Source organism: Gavia stellata, chromosome 17, assembly GCF_030936135.1.
Source record: "Gavia stellata isolate bGavSte3 chromosome 17, bGavSte3.hap2, whole genome shotgun sequence".
In the NCBI taxonomy this organism is placed as follows: Eukaryota; Metazoa; Chordata; class Aves; order Gaviiformes; family Gaviidae; genus Gavia; species Gavia stellata.
The window spans coordinates 480,492-502,217 of record NC_082610.1 but is presented as its reverse complement, the minus strand read 5'-3'; the positions used below and the strand labels follow the sequence as shown (position 1 = coordinate 502,217).

General features: G+C 45.3%; 1 protein-coding gene across 1 annotated transcript; it reads right to left on the bottom strand.

Annotated features, from left to right (window-relative positions):
- Positions 1-4,351: 4,351 nt before the first annotated feature.
- INCENP (inner centromere protein) lies at positions 4,352-21,065 on the bottom strand. Its single transcript, XM_059826064.1, has 17 exons — positions 20,932-21,065; positions 20,725-20,838; positions 19,369-20,150; positions 17,352-17,403; positions 17,155-17,188; positions 14,803-14,881; positions 14,196-14,247; positions 13,754-13,871; positions 13,536-13,670; positions 11,119-11,228; positions 10,610-10,730; positions 9,711-9,833; positions 8,983-9,155; positions 8,599-8,689; positions 6,924-7,037; positions 5,586-5,745; positions 4,352-4,842 (listed from the first exon to the last, which is right to left on the bottom strand). Exons 1-17 carry the CDS (start codon positions 21,063-21,065, stop codon positions 4,628-4,630), a joined length of 2,607 nt encoding a protein of 868 aa, XP_059682047.1. The 3' UTR covers positions 4,352-4,627.
- Positions 21,066-21,726: the final 661 nt, after the last annotated feature.

The window sequence follows — 21,726 nt, the reverse complement described above, 5'->3', positions numbered from 1 at the left end:
AGCTTCCAGCGTGGCTCCGTTTTCTTCAAACCTTCCTGCTCTTGGCTGTTTCCAATCACAACTGCAATCTCTTCATGTTTCTTCGGCTGCCAGCTGATGGTTTAGTGCTGAGCAAGTAGCAGGCTACCTTGGACAGGGCTGTTCTCCTTGGACACAGCCATATCCTCCAAGGAAGGACCAAGAAAGGCATAGCCACAAAGAACACAGTGGCTGTGCTCCAGTTGCAGAACAGCCACATACACTAGATTTATTTTAATTCAAAGGATACTCAGATGTTTAATATAGGAAAGGGAATGCCAGAGTAAGTCATAAGTGTAAATGGGCAGAGGCAATGGGAACCAAACCTCAGTAAGGCTTTGGCTGGGATACCAAGCTCTCATGCATGCTTAAAAGTCATTTTTAGTAGTTCTATTTACTTGAAACTAGCTTTTCTTGCTAGATTTTCAGCACCTCTGAGCCCAAATAGGATGGGGAACCCACCTGAAAACAAACCTGGAGGAAATGCTTTGAAATGTCAGTGATCCTGAGGATGTGATAAGAGGCCCTGCTTCATGTTCCTAGTCCTGATCACATACTACTGAGAAGACCGGGTAAGAAAAGTCCGTCTTTTTGGTTTGTTTTTTTAAAGTGCTCTAAACAAAGCTGACGAACAACAGCTTAGCTCAGAGGGGCTAGCCGCTTTTTCTACCTACCTGCTGAAGTTTGCAAGATGTCGTCCCACTCTGCTAACCTTCAAGGATGAGTCTGAAGCATCTGACAGAAGCAAAACTCTCAGGTAATTTTGTTCAGGTCAGTGGTATACAATAAGAGTTAAATGGCTCAGAAGTAATACTATGAGTGTTTGCTTTGAGGCCTTCTTCAGGCTAGAATCCGTCTCATCATTGCAAGTAATATCTGATGGCAAAAGTCACAGTTATAGATTTTACCATTGTTACTAAGCTTAAGTAGTCCTTGAAGACTGGAAACGACTTTTTTTTGGCCAAGAATCTGCCCTCTCAACCTTTTGTTCGGCTGTTTGAATTCCCAGTATTCCTTTCTCATAAGGTATCTAATATTCATCATGATTAAAGAGACAGTATTAAGCAATCCTCTTTTTTTTAGACTTGTCGATAACTGGCAATAAAGTGGTAGGTACTGGAAGAGATTCTAGTACTCCAAGGATGCTTACATTCCTTAGACCCTAGAAGGTCTAGGGTGAGGACAGATTGTCCTAAAACCCCGAGCCTGTCCCTCAGTTCTGAAGGGGGGTACCATTTACGCTGCCTGTACTACACCTTCTGTGCAGTCCTCCCTGCAGATGTGACCCAGCTGCCCCCTAAGCCCCCAGGCGAACTAGAGAGTGCTTTTTGTCAACAGCTGTTCAGAGAAGGCTGTTCAAGGAGGGCTTTTGCTTCCCAGATCTGCAGATGAGCATCCTAAAGCCAGAGGGACTAGGAAGCCAGTCAGGTTGTTACAGCCAGACTGATTCATTGGCACCCACTTGGTGTGTCCTTGGAGGCCCTGGATTTGTACAGAGCTGCAGAGCTCTGCTGTCTTCCCAGCCCGTGCTCTGATAACCATCGTGCTGGAAAAGGCACCACAACCATGTTACTGCTGCTTCCCTGCCCACAGGTACCTGTGAGAATGGAGGTCATCTGCACATGTGGCGTCTGGAAAGCCTCAGCTACAGGGGAGTTTTTTGTTCATCGAGCCGAAGCCAGGTATAACATGCCCTTGAATATGCTCATCAAGAAACATCTTTGCTTTTACTTGTTCTTTCTTGGAGAAGTTTTAGGTTTGAGGCCTCAACTAACTTTAACAGGATCACAAGTTTACCATGGGGTAGCAATCCCATTTTTCTGTTTGGTGTCATTTGGCTCCAGATATTTTCTGTGACTCCAGGGGAACCATATCAGTCTAGAAAAGACAATATATATCAGATTTCACACACACACACACAATGGAATGAAGTCTTGCAAATTACTGATGGCCAAGTTCACTCACTTGGGAAATACTGCTTTATGCTTTCCCTGTTAAACTTTTCTAGGTATCTGCGGGGCACTAGCTGCAGTGACAGGTTAGGTGGGTCTTGCCGTTCTGTCGCCTATGCTTTTATCAAACTTTTCTGTAAGTCAGAGCAGGCAACAGAATAAAAGAGCTGATTCAGAGCCAGGGGGGCAGAATCATCTCTGCATGCAACCAGGAATCTGTCCTGGACAACAGTGAAATAACTGGGGTTTTATGGTTAAGACTGTCTTCACTCAGGAGCAGCTTTTAAAATCTGCTTGTGCAATATTTACTGAAATTCAGCCCATGCTAGGACATGCATCTAGAGCAGTACCTGCAGGGAGGCCTGGCTCAGGGTCAGGCACAAGCCGAGAGTCAGACTGTACTGGAAAGCACACGCACTTAGAGCTCAGGGAAGTCTGCCTGGGCAAGCAGGAATAAAAATTAAGAGAAACACCTGAAATCAAGAGTGAAAACAACTTTCTCAAAATATTGAGGTTGTAATTGCCTGGGATTTCTACTTGCGTTTTTTTGTTTGTGTGTTTTTAAATACCAGTGCTCCAGTTGTGTACCGTGACTGAAGTTCTTGCTCCATCTGGTGGCAGCAATTCTGAATATTTTCTAAAGTTATACAAGTAGTGAATTACAGGGATGTAGGTTAGTTCAAGATGAATTCAAGTCATATATTCCTTAGAAATGATTTCTGGGAATATATCATCATGCCGAACTGTCCTTCTTACCATTTCCAGAAACAAAAGAAGAAAGTAAAACTAGCCAGCAAAATCTGCAGGGTTACCAAAGCAAAAATATTTTCCACTGTAGCAGGAGTTAAAAAGTTCTTCCTTGACAGAACATTCCTATCTTAAGGAAACTGTGCAAAAAGCAACCCAAAAGGACAGATTCCAACATACTGTAGATTTTTCTAATAAAAAGCTACAATTAGTCCAGAAAAGAAGCCCAGAGATGATTTAACTCACTTTTATCAAACTGTCAGACATTCAAATAGCATTCAACTTTAAAGTTTTTGCCATTTCAGCAAGCTTTCTTACAAAAAGGTTACGTTCATTCTAAGATACAAAACTCAATCTACAGAGCATCTATCGAAGTACAATCACCTCACAGATATAAACACTGATCAATAGCGTAGCATCTAGCAGTCGATGTATTTAAATATAAAACCCCACATCATTTTAAAGACATTTGCTTGCAAACAGTTCATTAACTATATGCACAAGGAAAGGTAGAAGTCTCCTTACACATTGTATAATCTCCGTACAGTGGTTTTTTTTTAAAGGACCAAGTTGTATGTACACAGAAATGGTGTTCTTCAGTCTTTCGCGTACTGAAATTGCAGCCATGAACGCTAGCCCATCTTTAAAACAAATCAAGCCGCAGGAAAAAGATGAATCTGAGGTAAGAACCATATAGGTTGCCTAATTTGCAGAAGACAGGCTTCCACAACAACCTACAGAAACTAATATAACTGTTTCCCTTAAAATCTTCCAGGAAGTACTGTTCTACTGAGACCTCTACTCTCTCTATACAGGAGCTTGTTACAGAGAAAACACAAATGTCTGTGCCATTTGCAGGTTAGGTGTAGAAAGAATGACTAAGACACCAAGTGCTCTTGGAACTGAAAGTCTGAGCTGATATTTTGCTGTTAAGAGGAAATTGTTTCGATAGCAGTCCATTTGACACTGTCTTACTGAACATGAAGTGCAAAACAGGCCTAGAAATAAAACCAGCTTTGATGCTGAACAAATGAAACAGCCAAGGGGAGAAAAGAGAAAGATAGGGATTAAGGTTAAACTCATTCTTTCAAGCCAATCTATGCCACAGACATGGAATTTAAATTAGAGAAACAAAATTCTATCAGAACCTTTGTACACTTTTTCTTAATGAAGCCTAGAACAAAGCCTGCTTATGCTACTCTGGGTATTCCTGGAGACATGATTACACTGAGGGTCACATCTCTCTCCAACAACTGAAGAAAGGTCAATAAAATCCTCAGGTTTTTCAGCCTGAGCTGTAGTAACATCAGTATCAATCTAGCTTATGCACATAATTGCACTCGGTGTTGGCATAAAGCGTATTGCTGAAAAATGAAACAATAAAATCATTTTGCAATTTGCAGGAGATGATCAAGACCACACCTGCTAATGCCTTGCTTCTGGAGAACATCAGTAGTGCATATCTGGATTTTACCCAAGGTGTCCGCAGCGGTCCTTAGCTGTACCAGTACTCTGGCTTCAGCCACGAGGTGGGCAGGGACAGTACGGACATACGACTTCCGTCTACTGCTGGCAGCTACTACCGGGCCTGCTTGGCTGAACAGGGGAGGATCATACAGCGTTAGGTGATGCACTCTCATGACCTAAAGGTCTAAATCTTTGCCAGCTTAAAGCTAAGGGTAAAAGGAGATGCATCCTTCCGAGGCAGTATCTCCCAAAAGCTTGGTGTTTTGCCTAACAGCGAGAAAATAAGCCCCGAAAACAGAAAGTGCAAGAGGCCCAGTAAGAGCTGACATTTATTCAATGCTAATACCTAAAGATTTACAGATACTGAACAGTAACTCTTTTCTCACCTAGAGAGACAGAAATGCATACCCACTGCTCCACAAGAAACAGCGCCACTGCCCACCTCAGTACTTTTTCAGGCTGTATGGCAGACCTAGAACCGATTTGGCACCTGGAAATGGCGGGGAACTCCACACAGCAGAGCTTGTGCGCTTGAAGTAGCGCGGTTTGCTTTTGTAAAAGATGTCCTCCAGCTTGGGGCTTGCGATCACCCCAAAGACTGCGTCAATGTTGGGCGGGTTGTAGTACTGGCGGATTACAGCTTGGCTAAGCTGATTCCCTGGAGAAACAAAAGATGAAATTTTCATTAATTTTTTAAATTGAAATTGCTGTCTAGGCTGTTTGTATGCAACGTGTCCCTGCCCTCCTCATCTCTAATCATACCAAGATCACAAATGGGATAAATCCTGCAGTATTTGATGTTTTAAAGCACCCTGTTTAAGCCTAAAGATTCACCATAGATCACTCAGAGGGTGAATATTGTATGTACTGAATTCTGTCCAGGAACTAGAGTAAGTTTGCAAGAGGCAAGGTTTCTCAGCTTTTCTTCCTGAAGATACCATTAGTTTCCCCCCAACTTTTTAGCTCCCCTGGGGTAGGTGGAATATGAAATCACAGAACTGAGTATTTCAGAACCAGAACAACAGCCGGTCTGAAACCTGGTCCATGACATCTGACATTACTTTGCTTTTTAAAGTCAAATCAATGCCAAGCAGGCTCAAGGCCAGAGCACTAGTTCATAATTATTCCTTTCACATTGGCAAAATGACACTAGCAGGTCTGTTAAGGCAGTTTACAAGAGTATTTGTTCCCCAACTTTGTTGCAAGAAGACCCTCAAGTGGCAGAGAAGCCCTTGACTCAGCACTCCAGCCACACTGCTGGAAATCAGTACTTTTAACTACAGTGCGCAAGTAGGAGGAACTGGGCAAAATCTTACGCCAGGTCTTACTATCCACTGGAGCAAAGCTGCAGTAGGGTTTGTTAGGGGATCTCAGAACGGCTATCAACCTGCTAACACATACCAGTGGCCCAGGCAGGGATGGGCTTGCGAGGCTGGCTTTCGTCATCAGTAGAGTCGTCGCTGTTCAGATCCATTCCATAGTTGTTTGGATTTATCGTGGGGGGCTTTGGATCTTTCTGGGCCTGTGGAGTCATCTGGTATGAATTGCAGGCAGGTGAATTCTAGAAGACAAATATATTCCACAGGCATTAGGTGCAATAAAACTGCTACGCTTCCGAGTTGCAGTGAGACGCTCGTCGACTAGAATGCCTCAATATTCCACCTCTTGCTTTATCACATAATTGCAAAACCTGAAGTTTGGCCGTTCTAAAGTTTCGACCCAAGAACTTGACCCAAGTTCTAAAGTTTTGACCCAATTATGACTTTGCATTGCCTTCTCCTGTTTAATTAGGCTGCTTAATTGGCTATGTATGACATGAACAAGCCAGCAATAGATGCATCTAATATACATACAGCAGTTCCATTCAATTCAAGCAAGGCTTAAATGTAGTTGTTAAATCCTCAAAGCTGGAGCTGAGTAATGTGCTTTAAATACTCTGCAACCAAACTTCTGGGCTTGTTCAATAATATTAAACTGATTATTACCATGTAGAGAATACGCACATAACAGCTCAGGACAAACTGTATTGTAATTTTTATGGGAACAGCATGACTGAGAAATGCAAATGATGAAGAAAAACTTAAAACTGCAAATTTCACCAGCCATGCAACATATCTCTAGAGAGTTGGAAACAGTTTTTCTTTCCCATAAGAGGCTGCCTTCATGGCTTTACATCCATTAACATTAACTCATATTTCACTGGTTTTGCATTTGAAGATTAAAATACATAGCTTTGCAAGGAGATAAAGATCCATATATTTGGTTTCAATGTTCAAGACATGTACATTCACCTGCAGGTTTTTCTCAAGTTCCATCAGTAGTGAGGCCCAAATGCCACAGTCATCTGCTGCCATCCTGTGGCCGTTTCCAACTTTGAACCTAAATAACACCATTTCAGCATCTCTTCTGCCTGTGAGGTTCATCCGGTATTTAAAGAGGAGGAGCTTAGAAAGGCAAGGCAACTTTAACAGCCGCTGCCTTTTCCTGACAAGAAAACCCTGGCAAACACTTGCTGCTTCCCTTCCCTCCTTTTCACTCCCCAGGAGTCATTTAAACACTCAAGACCACCAGGAGTCAGCCTCAGACAACCAGGAAAAAGTTTACAGAATCCCTTCATTTGTGAAAGGGAATATAAAAAGCAGAGGGTAAAACTGCCCATTGTAACAGCATGTCAGTGCTGAAATCAAAGTTCTCTGATGTCATCCCTTAAAGAAATTTCACCAGAGCGAGCAGAATTACCTCTTTGTTTTCTAGGTGCTGTGTTTGGGCTATATCTTTAGCCTTTTGTTCCTCTGGCAGTTTCTTCTGTTCTTGCTCCTGCCTCTTCATCTCTGCTAGCCTCTGCTCCTCCTGCTGGCGAGCCAACACCACAAATTAATTAATTTTATGAACTAAGCTACGCACTTAATCCAGGGATCCATTCTTCTGACATACAAAAAAAAAAAAATAATCTAAGTATCTAATCGCAAGTCTTTGTTGCTTGTGATGCTAAGGAGCACTTTGAACACAGTGCAGAGAGTGAACAAACGTAATGCAACTGTTTGAGGTTTCCTCACAAAGCTGCACAAACAAATTGACCTTCCCATTTAAGAGCATTAGTTGCCTTCCTCTGATAATGCAATGACCTCATGCTTTGAAAAACTTGCTATTGACTTTATCTTCAGGACATAAACATCAGAAACCAGCTGACCATCTGCAAATGGAAAAGTCTATGCTACTGGTCTTAGCCTCTTTTTAAACTAATAAATAGTATTTTTAGAGGCCAAGTCATCCCATTTTATAGTAACCATTCCAAACAGGTCAAAAGAATCTCACCCTATGAATGCTTAGTTTTTCCTACTGAATCTGAAGGAAACCGAGAGGCTGCTAATTCAAACAGCAGACATCCAAAATCAAGTGAAATAAATCCCACCCAGTCTTAACGGCAGGACAAGTTGTACAGAAGTCTACCACCAGCTGCCTGTCAACTTCACGAAGCTAACCGACAGACTGAGGGGCTTGCTGTGCACGCAGGGATCCCCACCAAGGAATTCAGCTCCCTGAAGGTAGCTGGACAACTGCTGTCAGTGTGCTAATACCACAGCTCAGCTAAGTGGAATGGCAATGATTTCGGGCAAATATCGGGCAATTTTCAACCAACTATTCCAACCTTCTGTTCTTTCTCACAAATCATCTTGAAAGCGCAAGTTCTCCCAGGTCTTATATAAACCAAAAAGCGTCAGTCCAAATAGCAAAGGATTTGCTACCAATTCCCAGCAATTACTGTGTGCAAACCCTTCAGAAGGGACATTCCAAAAGCTACCTGAACAACACCTGTGGGCTTTACCTCTGCTCCGGTGAAAACGCATGCTGCGAGTTAAGCAAAAACCTGAGCCTATCTAGCTGCAGTTACTTTATTCAAATAGCATGGACTGCCAAGGCATCAAAAGTTCCCTCTTCAACACCACAAGCAAAACCCCCTGCTTAGTTAATCTATGCTGGCATGACCGTTGCAGAAAATAACCTGACAAAGTCTACAGTCTGTACTTGGGGTTCTGCTGAAGGTGGCACAAATGTAAAATTCAGAGGTTGCTTCTGAAAAGTCTGGGATTAATTACTGTTTGATATCAAGAGGGGTACAGAAACACCTGGGCACAGAAAGGGGGGAAAGCCCAAAACCTGACTTCAATTCAACATGCCCATTAACTGTCCTTTCTTCTTGCACTGCTGCCATCTAAAGAGAGCAAGCATACCTTCTGAAACGGACAGAGAACAGACTCTGGGTAAAAGCGCCTTTGGTTGGCTCAAGTTCAGAAGTGCAACAACTCACTCATCAAGGTTCTTGATGGCTTCGCAGCTCAGTTGCTCCTAACAGTAACGGCTACTGAAGTCAGACCCATGTGGCTCTACCCGTCTACAAGAAGAGAGTACTTACTTCTTTCTTCTCCATCTCCTTGTGGAGCTGTTCTTTAGCAGCCAACACTTCCTTCTGCAAGCGAGCAGCCTTCTCCTGCTGTTCACGTAGCCTGAGAACCAAAGCGACAGACCGTTACTCTCAAAACTACACAGGGCTCTCCTCCCATCCAGTGCCTGCTGCATACCCCTCTTTTTCTCACAGCTTTACAGGGCACTCCCCACCATACTTCCTACATTGAGCCCAGAATTTCTTCTTGGCAGCTCAGTACCCATGATGGTCCAGAGTTGCGCTGACAGGACAAAGTAGCTCTTCACTGCTTGGGCCTTTCACTAGTGCTCTCTGTTCCTGCTTCTTTTCAAAGTCCCAGCACAGAATTTAGTACATAAATGGTTATTGTCTTACCTTTCTGCCTGGATCCTCTCCTGTTCCTTCTTCCTCTCCAGCTCTCTCTCTGCAGCCAGCTGTTTCTCTCTCTCCTGTTCGGCCTGTCTCTGCTCAGCAACCTTCCTGGCACGTTCCTGCTCCTCTTCCTTCCTCCTCTGCATTAGCTCTTTGTGCCGACGTTCCTCCTCCTCCTGGTAAGCCCAACAAGGCAATTACTCACCTTACGTTGTACAGGAACAGGCTCCAAAATAAAGGAGCAGAAACACCTTATTTGACCCAAGTCTCTAGCACCTATCACTACACAGATGGGAAACAACTCAGGGCTAAAGTCCCAGTGCTTTCAAGGCGCATCAGCTCTCCAGCTATTTCAATGCTGGCCGTTCCCTGCCTACAATCTACCCCAAAGGGCCTAAGGGCCACCATGCTCTGGATCTCTGAGAGACAAGTTTAACTGAGAGATTTTAATACTTGCCAATCCACAGATTAAGGTCTTTGGTAAGAATCGGGCCAGAACTGCAGAAGAAATACGGGTCACGACCACCACTAACAGCTTACAGCATATTGCAAGAGGAAGCAGGAAGCACAACACTGCGGAGAGCTTTAAGGACAAAGCCTCCCCACTACACTAATTTTCATTCAGTTGGTTCGTGCTAGTACTCCCGCTGGATTCCTTGCTTACAAAGACTGTGGCAGACTGCGGCCATCCTAACTGCATGTAGGGTGATAGGATGGGCTCCAGCACAGACCTGCTGCAGTGCTTTTTGTTTTCTGGCCTCTTCATCGTGCCTGCGCCGGGCCTCTGCTTCTTCCATTTTCTTGGCAGCTGCTTTCTTTTTGATCTTCTCTTCTGCCAGCCTTTCTTCCCGCACCTAAGACACACACATAGCTAGCTGAATACCTAAGTCTCAGAAGGGACAGGTCTTTGTGCATGTGGAATATCACAGTAGTAAGTCTCAAAGATGCAGAGCTCCCACCCCGCCACGGGGCAAAAGCTTCCTTTTTTGCCACCAGGAGCCAATGGGACCTGCGCTTTGTTTTAAAAAGGCAGTATTTCGGGAAATTACCTTCTTTTACATCTCCACAGGAAGAGCTGATCCTACTCTGGTATTTATACATCTATAACCACAAAAGCCATCAGAATACATTCTCAGAACCATGAAATAAGAAAAGCAGATGGACGTAATTAAAGCAGACAAATGACTGCTATGGTCACATGTGCAAATTGTCTGAAAGTCTCAGATACAAGAAAGGGCCTGGAGGATGTATGTTTATTTTCACCTCTTCATCTATTAGTCAGATGGGAGAACAACTTCAAGTAGATAAAGCCTCAGGGCCATTAGGCTGGCTTTATCTATGTGAAGTTCTTCTCCCATCTGACTAACAGAGCCTTAATAAAGCCCATTTAGATTCATAATTCTGGAAAATAAGGGTTTCCATCTGCCATTTGCTGTAATCAAGAGAAAGGCAGTCGCTCAGAATCACCAAGTTTCTGGAAAGTTCTTCATTCAACTGTTCTCCGGTTCGTTCTCCAGATTTCAAGCAGCCTCAGTTCCTCTCTTTCTGGAAGGCACGCTTGTGCGGCATCATCTACCTCAATAGATTATTTATTCTCCCAAATAAACTCTATAGGTATATTGGGCCTTACCTTCTCAGTCTTCTCATCAAACAGCGCTATCTTCTGCTCAATGCGCCTTTTCCTCTCTTCCTCTATTTGCTCTGCCCGTTCCCGAGCTTGCAATACTTTGCGCAGGCGCTCCTCACGCTTCCTGTAGGACACAAGGCAACTTTATCTTTGTAGTCCAGGTAGATGAGTTCCTTACAACTCAAATACAAGGCCGACAGACACAGTCCTTGGGCAGCATGAAATTCAATCAACCAAATACACCGTTCATTTAAACATGAGCAATATTTTTAAGCTCCACCTGAGACGGAGGACTTAAGACAAAAAGCTGAAGAAGCAATCAGCTAAGATAGTGAACTTTTTATTAGCATTCCAGATGGATACTATGAGAACAAATACTGTCTTTACGGCATGAGAGCAAGCCGACAAGAATTTTTGCTGTATGTATGGACTCCGCAAGATAAAAGACCTAGATATAGGGACCTACCGGTGCAGAGAGAGCAGTCCAGACAAGGCAGAAAGCATATACTCACAGCTTTGCCTCTTCTAGTCGACGTTTCTTTTCTTCCTCCAGTTTTTGTTTTCTCAGCTGCTCAGCTTCTTGCTTTTTCCTCAGAGTCTCTAGCTTCTGTCTCTCCTTTTCCTGAGGTGGATTGAAATGTGATTATACCCACCTGCCAGGGCTTCTTTCTACCTCAACTTGCTCAGGTTAAGTAAGGGCCTACAGATAACACCAAGGAACTGCAGCCAGAACCAAGGGATGGTAACAACCCTGAAACAGAGCTCAGGTAGCCTGTGATGTGGTCATGGATGTTTGGGAACAGATGCGATGGAAAACAAGGCTCTCTTAGAGAGCAAGAGAAGAAGCTGGGAAGTTGAAATAGAAGCATCAGCTCCTGAAGTCCAGGCAGCTTCCACAGAGATTGCAGACAGACAGCACGGTGATTTATGTTGGTAAAAAGAACCAAAAAAGCAGTGCTAATGCTTGGCAGCGATACCAACTTCCTGCAGCGAGTGTAGGGGACAGATGGTGCTCTAGGAAGCACCTTGCTTACTTCAACTCAGAGCTCCCACTGGCGTCTTTGCCTCCCACAAAGCTTTATCTCATGGTAAACCATCACCATTTAGACTGAGTGCTTACAGCTTGTTTCAAGCACACAGTCAGACCCATATGTCATCCAGACAGAAACGCAGGGCATTTTTCTCAACGCTCCAGCTAACTCAGCCTAAGTATACTGTCAGTTAGAAGAGCAAGATCCAGCCATCACTACAGTCACAGCAAACAGATTAAGATAAACTAACGTAATGCCAGATTTGATACTGCAGATGCCCAATTATGACCAACCTGGTCGTAGTACAAACCCACGGATAAGCACAGTGAAATATTCAAGTGATTACCTTATGCTGGGCTCATGTTGTAAATAATTGGTGTTACTAGTATCCAAACTGGCTGATTTAAAACTAATGATTATATCTCATTGCTCTGGTGCTGTTTAGTTATGTTTAGCCCCCATGCAGAAAAAGTCCTATGGGGAAGTTGCCTGCACTGGAATGAAACCTAAAATTTAACATTCAATGAACTGACAGCAACAAAGGATGCACTAGTCAAGACTTTTCTCATCGTATTAGCTCCTTTGCCAGTACAGACACTAACATCAGCAGGAAGACTAGTGAGATTGAAGCTTGAATCCTTCACTACTTCCTGATGACAGACTTCTCTTATCTGCTGGAGTCCAGCAAGACTCTCTAAGCCGAAAGACCGTGACAGCTTTAAGCAATACAAAAAAGTTCTGATATTAGGTTGCCAGATATAAGCTAGAGGCAGGAAAACCAGTTTCTGCAGTATGCCCTCCTCTCCCTCCCCAGCTCTCCTGCAAGTGAAAACAAGCCCTAGAACTACCTTATTTTGCAGGCAAGTTGTTGGGTATTAGAAGTACGAACCATCTATGCTCAGCAGGCCAAGCTTTAGCGTGTCGCCAGGTGCATCCGTCAAGCTACACCCTTGTACTTGCCTGACACTGTCAGAGCACTATTCTGGAATAGCAACTACAGCACACTGATCGAAACCTGCTTTTCCTTGAACACTGACTTCTCTTCTGAGTTAAATACCAAATCTAAAAGCAGATCAGGCAAGAGTGAGGGCTGCCCATTAGTGATGCACGTAGTATTCCTACTGCAAGTCCAGCTCATGTAATTAAACAATCATGATTTATGACAAAACTGTCCTGTGTAAGCAGAACGCAGGGAAAACCAACTCCCTTTGGAAATCTAGAACCAGATCTTCTCAAATCCCATCCACCCAAACAACTACTCTGTTTGGGGTACAGAAGCTTCCCCTGTGAGGCTGTAAACTTCACGGTGGTATCGCATAGGTAGAGGTATCTGTCTGCAAACAGCAAAGATGTGTCGTTTGTCTTTGCTGGTTGCAACAATTATATTACATTGATATCGATGCCTATTAGATTTGGACACTGGCATACTTGTCTCACTGACCCAGCAGTCTCCTGTTCAGGACAGCCTCACGTTTCTTCCTGCTTTAAAGCTCCGAAAAACCTCAGAACATCAGAAGTTTGGATTTAAGAGGCATTTGCTCAGATCTCACTCATTAGAAAAGTCATAGAAAGGAGACTTTGGATGTGCAGACTTCAGTTATATATAGACCTCAACTGCAGCATTCAAAATCCCCTTGATTTTCGTTTCCCAGTTTTCCTTCCCAACTGTTACTTGCGAATACCACAGGGGAACGCTGCAGTAATAAAGCTTAGAGTCCAAGTTAGAACTCTTTAGGAAGCTGACTAATCACAATTTTATTTAGTTTATGTAAATGTAAACAGACAGCTTAAAAGTTCCTTCCTAGTTTAATATGGGTTGAAAAGTTTCTTTCACATCTGTGCTTTAACTGACACTCATCAGACCATCAGGTACTAGCTTACAACAGTCTCAATCTTACCTTGGGATCAGATTGGAGAGGAGTGTTGTACCTGATAAAAGATTTTATTACTCCATTTCTCCCCCCAGTGCTTGGTGTCATGAGGAGCTGGTTCTTCTGCACAGTGTGCAAAAACGTTTTGAAAGGACGTACAACCTATGAGAAGAATGCAAAAAACAACCCTCAGGAGTGTAAGAAACAGGTCTTGGTGAAGTACTTCAGGGTTACAAGGATCTTACTTTGCTGGCTGGAAAGGTAGGGGATGGGGTCTTTCTTCTCGGAGGAGAAAGCCCTCCATCTTCTGCTTGCTGATTGTCATAGCGTTCATCCACAGCCCTTTTGTAACTTGGCTTTCTCCTGTAAGAAAAAATGTAGCCCATCATACATGGCAAAACCTCCTGATTGTCTCAAAGTCAGGTTTAAAAAAAGGTCATAAAACTATCCTAGGTTAAAAGATATTGCATTGTGTATACACAAGGAGATATCCAATAAAAAATTTCTAATGTGATAGAAGGTACAAATCAAATCCTCTTTTCATAGAGGAAGAGAAAACTTATTGCAAAAGTTTCATAGTCACAAAACACTGAAGCCATCTAACAATGTTTCAGTGTTGAACCTGCTTTGAACTGGATCACAGATTTCCAGAGGCAGCCTCCAACCAGAATGATTCTACGAATATACCTGGCACTCTGGGGTGGTTGCTGGCTCTCCCCGTTCTTATGTAAGTTGTTTTCTGAAAGAAAACATAGTTACACAGTTAGTTCTAGCAGAAAAAAATCCCTTCCAACACAGCTTTGAAAGCAGACAACAGATTTAGCAGCTTACTAAATAGCAAAAAAACCTGCCATGAAATATGCACAGCAGGACCTTTCTTGCTTTCAGCAAGCAACCGCACAGCGCCTTTCAAACCTAGAATTACAAAATAAAGCAAAGCTGTCTAAAATAATCTGTAGTATACAGTTTGCACTAATGCAACGCTACTGTGTTCTGCACAGATACAGAGCAACTGCTTGCTTCAGAAATGGGGTTCAGCTAGGCCTCCCATAACCTGGAGAACATGCATCCTTCCATCTTCATTCCCATGCGCTTCCCAGGGTGGAAAATAACTCCAGCACAGAATTTCTTAACTGCCAATCTCTTGAAACGAATCCTCACTTGTCAAAGATCAGATTAGTCTTTCAAACTGGGCTCTCAAATTAACTAGCCAATCTTTCAAACTTCCCAGTCAGCCTCCCAACAAAGTGATGACTTTTTAAAAATTCTGCCACAAAAATCCTCTGGAAGCTACCGTTGTTGCTTGTCTCCCGTGGCTGTTCATTTCTGCTGACGGTTCGAGAGCGAAGTGACATTCGCGGACTCTGGGGATTCTGTAGGAAAAGCAAATGGGTTTCAGCACAATTCTCACACAGAAACAGCCAATTACTGTTTCAAACCGTGATGTCATTCTGACAAGGACACTGTCTGCAACATTATCAGAGAATGCAAAACCGCATGCATAGTATAAACTATTGGTGCCAGTACCCAGAGTGAAGTCCTAACCTCCAGCTGTGAAAAATACCTCGGGACACCATCTTGGTAAATTCCTTGATCTCGTGGCATTACTAGAAGCACTGACGTTAACAGAACACAAGTATCTGCAATGAGGGATTGACTGCTTAAACTGAACAAACTCATAAACTATTAAGGACAAAAACATTTCAAGTTGGAAATCTGTTTATGCTTGTTGGACTTCTGGCAAAGAGTCAGGCAGCACTCATTTTACTTAGCAGTGATGAATGAACAAACAGGGAGAGAGCAAAGACAAACAGCTCATTTCCTTGATTTATCTGTATCTGTTATGAATGTGATATGCATTGCTATTTGCCGCCTTTGCACTTATACTGATACAAAGTTCTGTTGTGATAATGGTTTTGTATGCCTGCAAGAGAGCAGGCAATGGCTTTTGAAATCCGCACTCTGCTAGCAATGCAAGCATTAACTCCACTCCCCAAACCCAAGTTGGCCAGCGTGTAGGCTGGCAGACACAAAGGAGTTGGAAAGAGAAGAAAAAAAAAAGTATGGAAACTTCATCCTCCCCAAATGCTTCTGTGGAGTCTTATCCTAAGGCTAGGTATAGGAAGCATCTTGTAGCCCAACAGAAGGACACAGATCTAACTAATTTGAGATCAGGCCTGAGAAGAATCTGACCCTTAAGTAACAGCATGCATACAGGTACCGTCTTTATATGTTGCTATACACAAAGATATTTTCTGGTTTGAGAAGGTTGCTGAGTCACCACATTTTCACGCTGCTCACAGCTCCCAAAGGAAGTCTCTGGCAGAAACCAAACAATGTTTGGTTTGCCGAGAAAACTGCTGATAAATAGACAGATAGGGTAAGGTAACCTGGTGACATAAGCTAAGAATGGGACAGGCTACAGGGTCCCACTCCCAACAGCAGTGGTACAGAAATAAAAGATGAGGATCAAGGTTAGATCAAATACACTACATGGACTAGACTTGTATTTATAAATTCATCAGGGTACAGAAACAAAAGATACGAGTCCTCTATTCACAGATCTGCAAAGCAGTCTGTTGACTTTTCTCCCCATTTTCCCTTTAAGCTTTTCTACAATTGTAACTCAGGCAAGCTAAAAATCCAGAGGCACTAGAAAAACTGAGTTTATTTGAACTTCTGCAGATCTACTGGCAAGCACAGCCATGAAAGCATGTATAAGCCTGTCCTTGCTTACAGAAGCACTTAAGGCCACAGAGCTCCACTCCATGAATTCAGTCTTTGCTTATTGAAAAATCATTCTGGACAACACACATAATGCTGGGATTTCTTCCTCAGGAGGGCAGTAAGAATTGTGGAGGGATATGTTTTGACCCGAATGATATTTACAAATTTCTGTGGTTGTCTTAAGACAAACTGACAAGCTTTGAATAATCTGCAGGGCTAACGAAAAGGTCAAAAGCAGCTTTAAAAATACAGAAATAGTAATAGTGTACAAACTCTCTCCAGCTGAAAACTTCCCTGAATTATAAGGAGGTCATTTATCTGTACAGATTCAGGATTGACTGACAACTGATCTCTAGCAAGAGGCTAAGAAGCAAGAGCCAGAAAGCACGACTCAACTCTGAATGCCAGCGATACCAAGGTCGGTATTCAGCGCTGGTGTGCATCAACCCACCATTTACATTGAAATATATTTATGCAAAATGACAGAGAGAATGCTATTTTCTAGTCAAAGCTAGTCTTGGCTTCGAAAGCATCTGAGATTGTAACACCATACTGACGGAATACCTCTACTTGCATCTAAAATAAGCCTTGGATCACATGTGCTCGTTTTCCAAATAAAACTTTACTGGTTTTTGTTTTGCCGATTTTGGAACATTGTGATTAAAACAGACTTGACAATCTCAGACTTTCTCTAGCCTGTGTATCGGAACCAGGGAGGCTGTGGATAGGCTCATGCATGTATCCGAGCCACGTGCTCTATGCCTTCTTTATTCGAGTGCTATGCAGCAGGTTGACTGAGTCTGGCAATCTGTGGCCAGCGCTCCCGAATTCCCCAATAACAAAAGAGAGGTGTATTCAACACATTTTGCTCACAAGTCCACACAAACAGAAATGCTTTGAATCTCTGCTCAAATCTTACCAACTTGGAGGGGGTACAAAGTCCAGGAGGAGGCCTAGAAAAAAAAAAGAAAAAAGGCAGCCGTGTTTAATAATATCAAGGAAACTGGGAATTCACTTGTTATCTGCAAGCAGTGCATTTTATACCAAGAATGTCACTGTAAAAACGTCCTCCAAGCAGGATATTAAAGATAAAGAAGCATCGTAAAGCAGTCTCACCCAGTTTTGACAACAGTTTCTTCATCTTCTAGCACCTCTCCAGGGCTGGAGACTGCAGGAAAAGAAAAAATGCCAGAGCTGTAACGTACAGGTGCAGGCCAAGGCTCTTTGTAGGAGCGAAGTTCACTCAAGACTGTTGTAGAGGCATTTGCTCTACCTCCTGGGTTATTGCCTGCAATTCAAACGCATGCTGCTGCAAGTGAGGGCAGCTGAATATACCTAAGTAGCACTAGAGAAAGTGCTGTCTGCAGTTTTAATATAAGAAAACAGATGTTTTCAATTATAGATGAGTTCAAAGTGATATTCAATGAGCTTACATTAAGAGTGACTAGGTTTGGGCTCAGACTCATTTTGCAGGGCCGCATCCAGATATTAGCAGGAGTTAAAACCAGCATTATTTACAGGGCAAGTGCTGCTTCCTGCTAAGCGTTCCAGCTGGCTCCATGGTAGCTAGCTTTTAAGTACCAGCACAGCCGGAAACTGCTGTTAATAATTAAGAAGGCGATGCAGCTTCAGCCTGGATGGAGTACACAAGGGCAGACTTTGCACAGTCACAGTGTAGTCTGCTCCCGTACTTCCATCGCAGACGATATCAAAGGAAGCACAAACACACGTGCTGTACACGTATCCAGTGCAAGATCTGCTGCAGCAGAGACGCAGCAGACACACTCTGCAGTCAGTTAACATGCTTTGGGCTTTCGGACATTAACAAACTCAACTGGAGCTGCCTGAAACATCTCAGTTCCCCTCCTAACACCCGGAAATCTTGACCAGGCAGCAGAACAGTCACCTTGCGTAGCGCAGAGGGAAGAAAAAAAGCCATCCTTAAACCTCCCAGTTTAAGGAGGTTTGATCCTTACAATACGGACTGATCATTTAAACTGGGTAGATAAAGCTACTTCAGTACCTCTTCAAAGTTACAGATTAGAACATTTCCCTACGGTTTCGTTTTTACAGAGAGAGCCCTCAATACTGCGCTTAGAAACTGACACAGCACTCCACACTACCCTGTTACCAGCACAGGAAACCCTGTACTGGGGACTGCAGTGCTCTGGTTCTGGAAAAACATGCAACTAGTTAAATTGGTATGGGAAAAAAACACTAAAGCGCTTGTCCAAGCATATCCTTCTACAGCAAAAACAGGATAACTCTTCAAGAAAAGTCAGTTTTATACAGCACAAATCCCACATAGCTAGAACACTGCAGATGAACACGTTACAGTAACATTATTTCAGCTGTATTAGTTCTCCCTTCAAACAAAGTATGCTGTGCAAAAGACCCAATCTCTCCTCAACATCAAATTGTGTGGGAAAAGTTCTTGTGCATCATCTGCATTTCAGGAACCATTTACTAGTCACTTCTTTTTGCTCAGTGTGGAAAAAAGTGAGGTTATATCCATCACTGCTCTCCTGCATTAAATCCAGTAGCACGGAAGAACATCTAAATCAGTTTGTCCCTTGCTGAAACCTGCCTCTATTGCAAGCTGTAAAGGTTTGGAAGACTTAATAAATTCACAAAACTGAGCCTCAAAATTCCCTTCTCAAGAGAGGCTCTACAACTAGCAGCCAGATTCTATTTGAAGAGCAGCGAATTTGTGATAGTTACCTCATTTCCCAGAAAACAGGCAAGTCTTTGTGAGAGCCCATACCCCTCTTAGGCAGCCACCAGCAACAAACCCTGCTCGCCAGCTTCCTCCTTAGCTTTGCAAGCTGCCACCACAGAAACTCAGAAGACTTTAAGGCTGTTCTCCCAGTTGATTTATAAGGCTGAATTCGTAGGCCACAAACTATCAGCTAGCTCAGTTACCTGGGTTTCTCTATTCACATGGGTCTCTAGAAGGTCAGTTAGAACATCCATGCTTAATTGCAGCTTGTCTAGCTTAGGAAGATCAGCTGCTGCACCCGAACTGAAGAAATAGCCCCATAATGTTGTTTTCCTTGAGCAGCAAAAAGCACTAGATCAACAAAAAGAGCAGGAAAGGTGCAAAGCAAACTCATCTGGTGACACTCAAACTTACCATCTGTGCAACTGGAGGACACGGATGACTTTCGAGCTGCCTTTCTTTTGACCTTTGTCCTGGTGATAGATTTCCGGATCATACTTTCCCTCTTCCTGGCTAGCGAGTATTTCTCCGCCAAGGAGGTTCTGCGAGTCATGGACGTTTTACCCATCAGACTTCTGCGCACTGAGCGACGGCTCAGCCTAGAGCCTGTCGGCGTCCCTGGGCTATCCCTTATGCGCTGGGAAGGCACCTTATTAGCCCCGTCTTGTACCTGAGCAGAGTCATCTACCTCCTCCAGCCTAGACCCTTCACTTAAAATGACTGTAGTATTAGCTGACTTTGCTGTCTGCAGCTTAGATGCAGCCTCACTTTCTCCTGCATCGTTTGCCTCGGGGGTATGAGGGACCATCAGCTCAGAGGCTGCAGGCACAGGCGGCGACTCGGCAACCCTGCCTTCCTTGGGAGAACCATCATCTGAGCTCAAGAGGATGGTCGTGGAGAGCTTCTCTGCTAGTTTTGGTGTGCTCTTCTGGAGGTGTAGCTCAGCGCTAATGCGATCACTGACACCAATTTCTACTAAGGGAACCTTCCCTTCTACTTGCTGGACAGGAGGGCTCTCAGGAAGGACCTCAGAGCTTTTAGCAGATGTTGCAGCCTGGGATCTTGTCACACGTTGATGTGGAGAGACTTGTTTGACCTCAGCCCTCATTAGTTCCAGGTTTTCTTTATTTCGGAGTCGTTGAGAATACCGTGTGGACGGTACCATTTTGAGACTGCTATTCCTCCTTCTAGATAATCTAACAATAGAAACAGAGCATTAGGCTGGAACTGGATTCAGGAATAGACCAGAGCCCTCCCATGCACAAACGGGAACGCACCAAGAACAAAGCTAAAACATCTGGGATGAGCCCCCCAAGAGCTCAGTACACACAGAGCTGCAGAAGGTGGCTAAGGCAGAATACTAACGTACATAATCACTTTAGAGCGGAAGAGATAAGGAGAGAAGGAAGAAACACAGAGATATAAGGTGGAACCGAGTGCCAAACAGCAGTGCCTTTCACGGGAACCCTGGTGTCATGACGTGCTTAGGCCACTAGGCCGAGAGCTCCGGAGCACGACGTCTAACCGGACCTTTAACGTAAGGGGGAAGGAGGGAACACCCCGGGACACGCTGCGGGGAGGAGATTATCTTCGCGCGACCTTTTGCGGCGGATTTTTCCAGCCTCCCACGAGCTCCCTCCCTTCTGCAGGCGCTGAGGGAAGCCTCCCTACCTCACCTTCTGCCGACCCGTCCCCTCCCAGGCGGCACTTCCCGGGCTCCAGCCCCCCCGGCTCCAGCCCCCCCTCACCGGAGGGCCCCGGCGGGCCTACCTCTTCCTGCCCAGCTCCTGGGCCTCCTCCTGCAAGGCGGAAAGGCGCTTCCTCCGCTGCCGGTTCTTCTGCGACGGCGTCTTGGGCATCAGCTCCGGCTCGTCGCTGTAGTGGCTGCGAGGGGAAGGGGAGAGGTGTGGGGGGGGGGTCAGCGCGGGGAGCGGCCGGTAACGGCCCGGTGCGGGCGGCGGGGGAGGGGGGCGGCACCTGCTGAACATCCTGGCCGCCTCCTCGCGGATCTCCTCCAGCCACACCAGGTCCGTGTCGTCCACCTGCCGCAGGAACTCCGCCAGCCGCCGGTTGCATACCGCCGGCAGCTGCGCCGGGCCCGCCGCCGCCATCATCGCCTCAGCCGCCCCTGCCCCTGCCCCAACCGCCCGCGCGCGCGCCCCCGGCCCGGCCGCTCCGCCCCGCCACCCGCCTGGAATTCAAACCTAGCGCCCGCCTTCCGCCCCGCCGACGTCACCGCCGCGCCAGCCTATCGCCGCCGCGCCGCCCCCCAGCCCGCCCTCCCCATTGGCTGCGAGGCGACACGGGAGCGCTCAAAATCCGCTCCCCTCTGCTCGCCAGTCTCTGTAGCCGCGGAGGTCTGAGCTTGGAAGGCGGGGCTCGGAGGGACAGGCAAATAGCCTGCGGGGCTTTAACGGCGGGGGAGTGATGGATGTGGGCAGTGGCCAATAAGAGGCCCCGCCGCGGGGGGCACGTGCCGTGACTGGTGGAGGCCAGGCTGATTTCGGGGCGGGAGGGGGAAGCCGCGTTTGTGAGGGCGCGGCGCTCGGGCTGGGCGGCGGTGGGGCAGGCCCGGGCCCCGTGGGCCGGCTCTGCCTCGGGGGGAGGCCGGCGGAGGGGCCGGGGGGGCCTGAGCGCTGGGCTTGTGCCTTCCCGGGGTGCAGCGCTGAGCCCCGGCCTGCCCTCGCCCCCGCCCTGGGGCAGGCGGCGGGCCTGCTGCCGCCCCTCCCAGCGGTGCGGTGTCCCCGGGTGCCTGCGAGCCTCTGGGCCTCC

Bases quoted from the DNA above. Each gene is read 5' to 3' on its own strand.
- INCENP (XM_059826064.1), bottom strand. From the start codon at position 21,065: ATGGCGGCGGCGGGCCCGGCGCAGCTGCCGGCGGTATGCAACCGGCGG. The intron at 17,404-19,368 runs GTAAGTTTGAGT...CTTTTCCTGCAG, and splicing joins GTCCTCCAGTTGCACAGATG to TCTCCAGCCCTGGAGAGGTG. The intron at 10,731-11,118 runs GTGAGTATATGC...TGTGTCCTACAG, and splicing joins CGACTAGAAGAGGCAAAGCT to GAAGCGTGAGGAGCGCCTGC.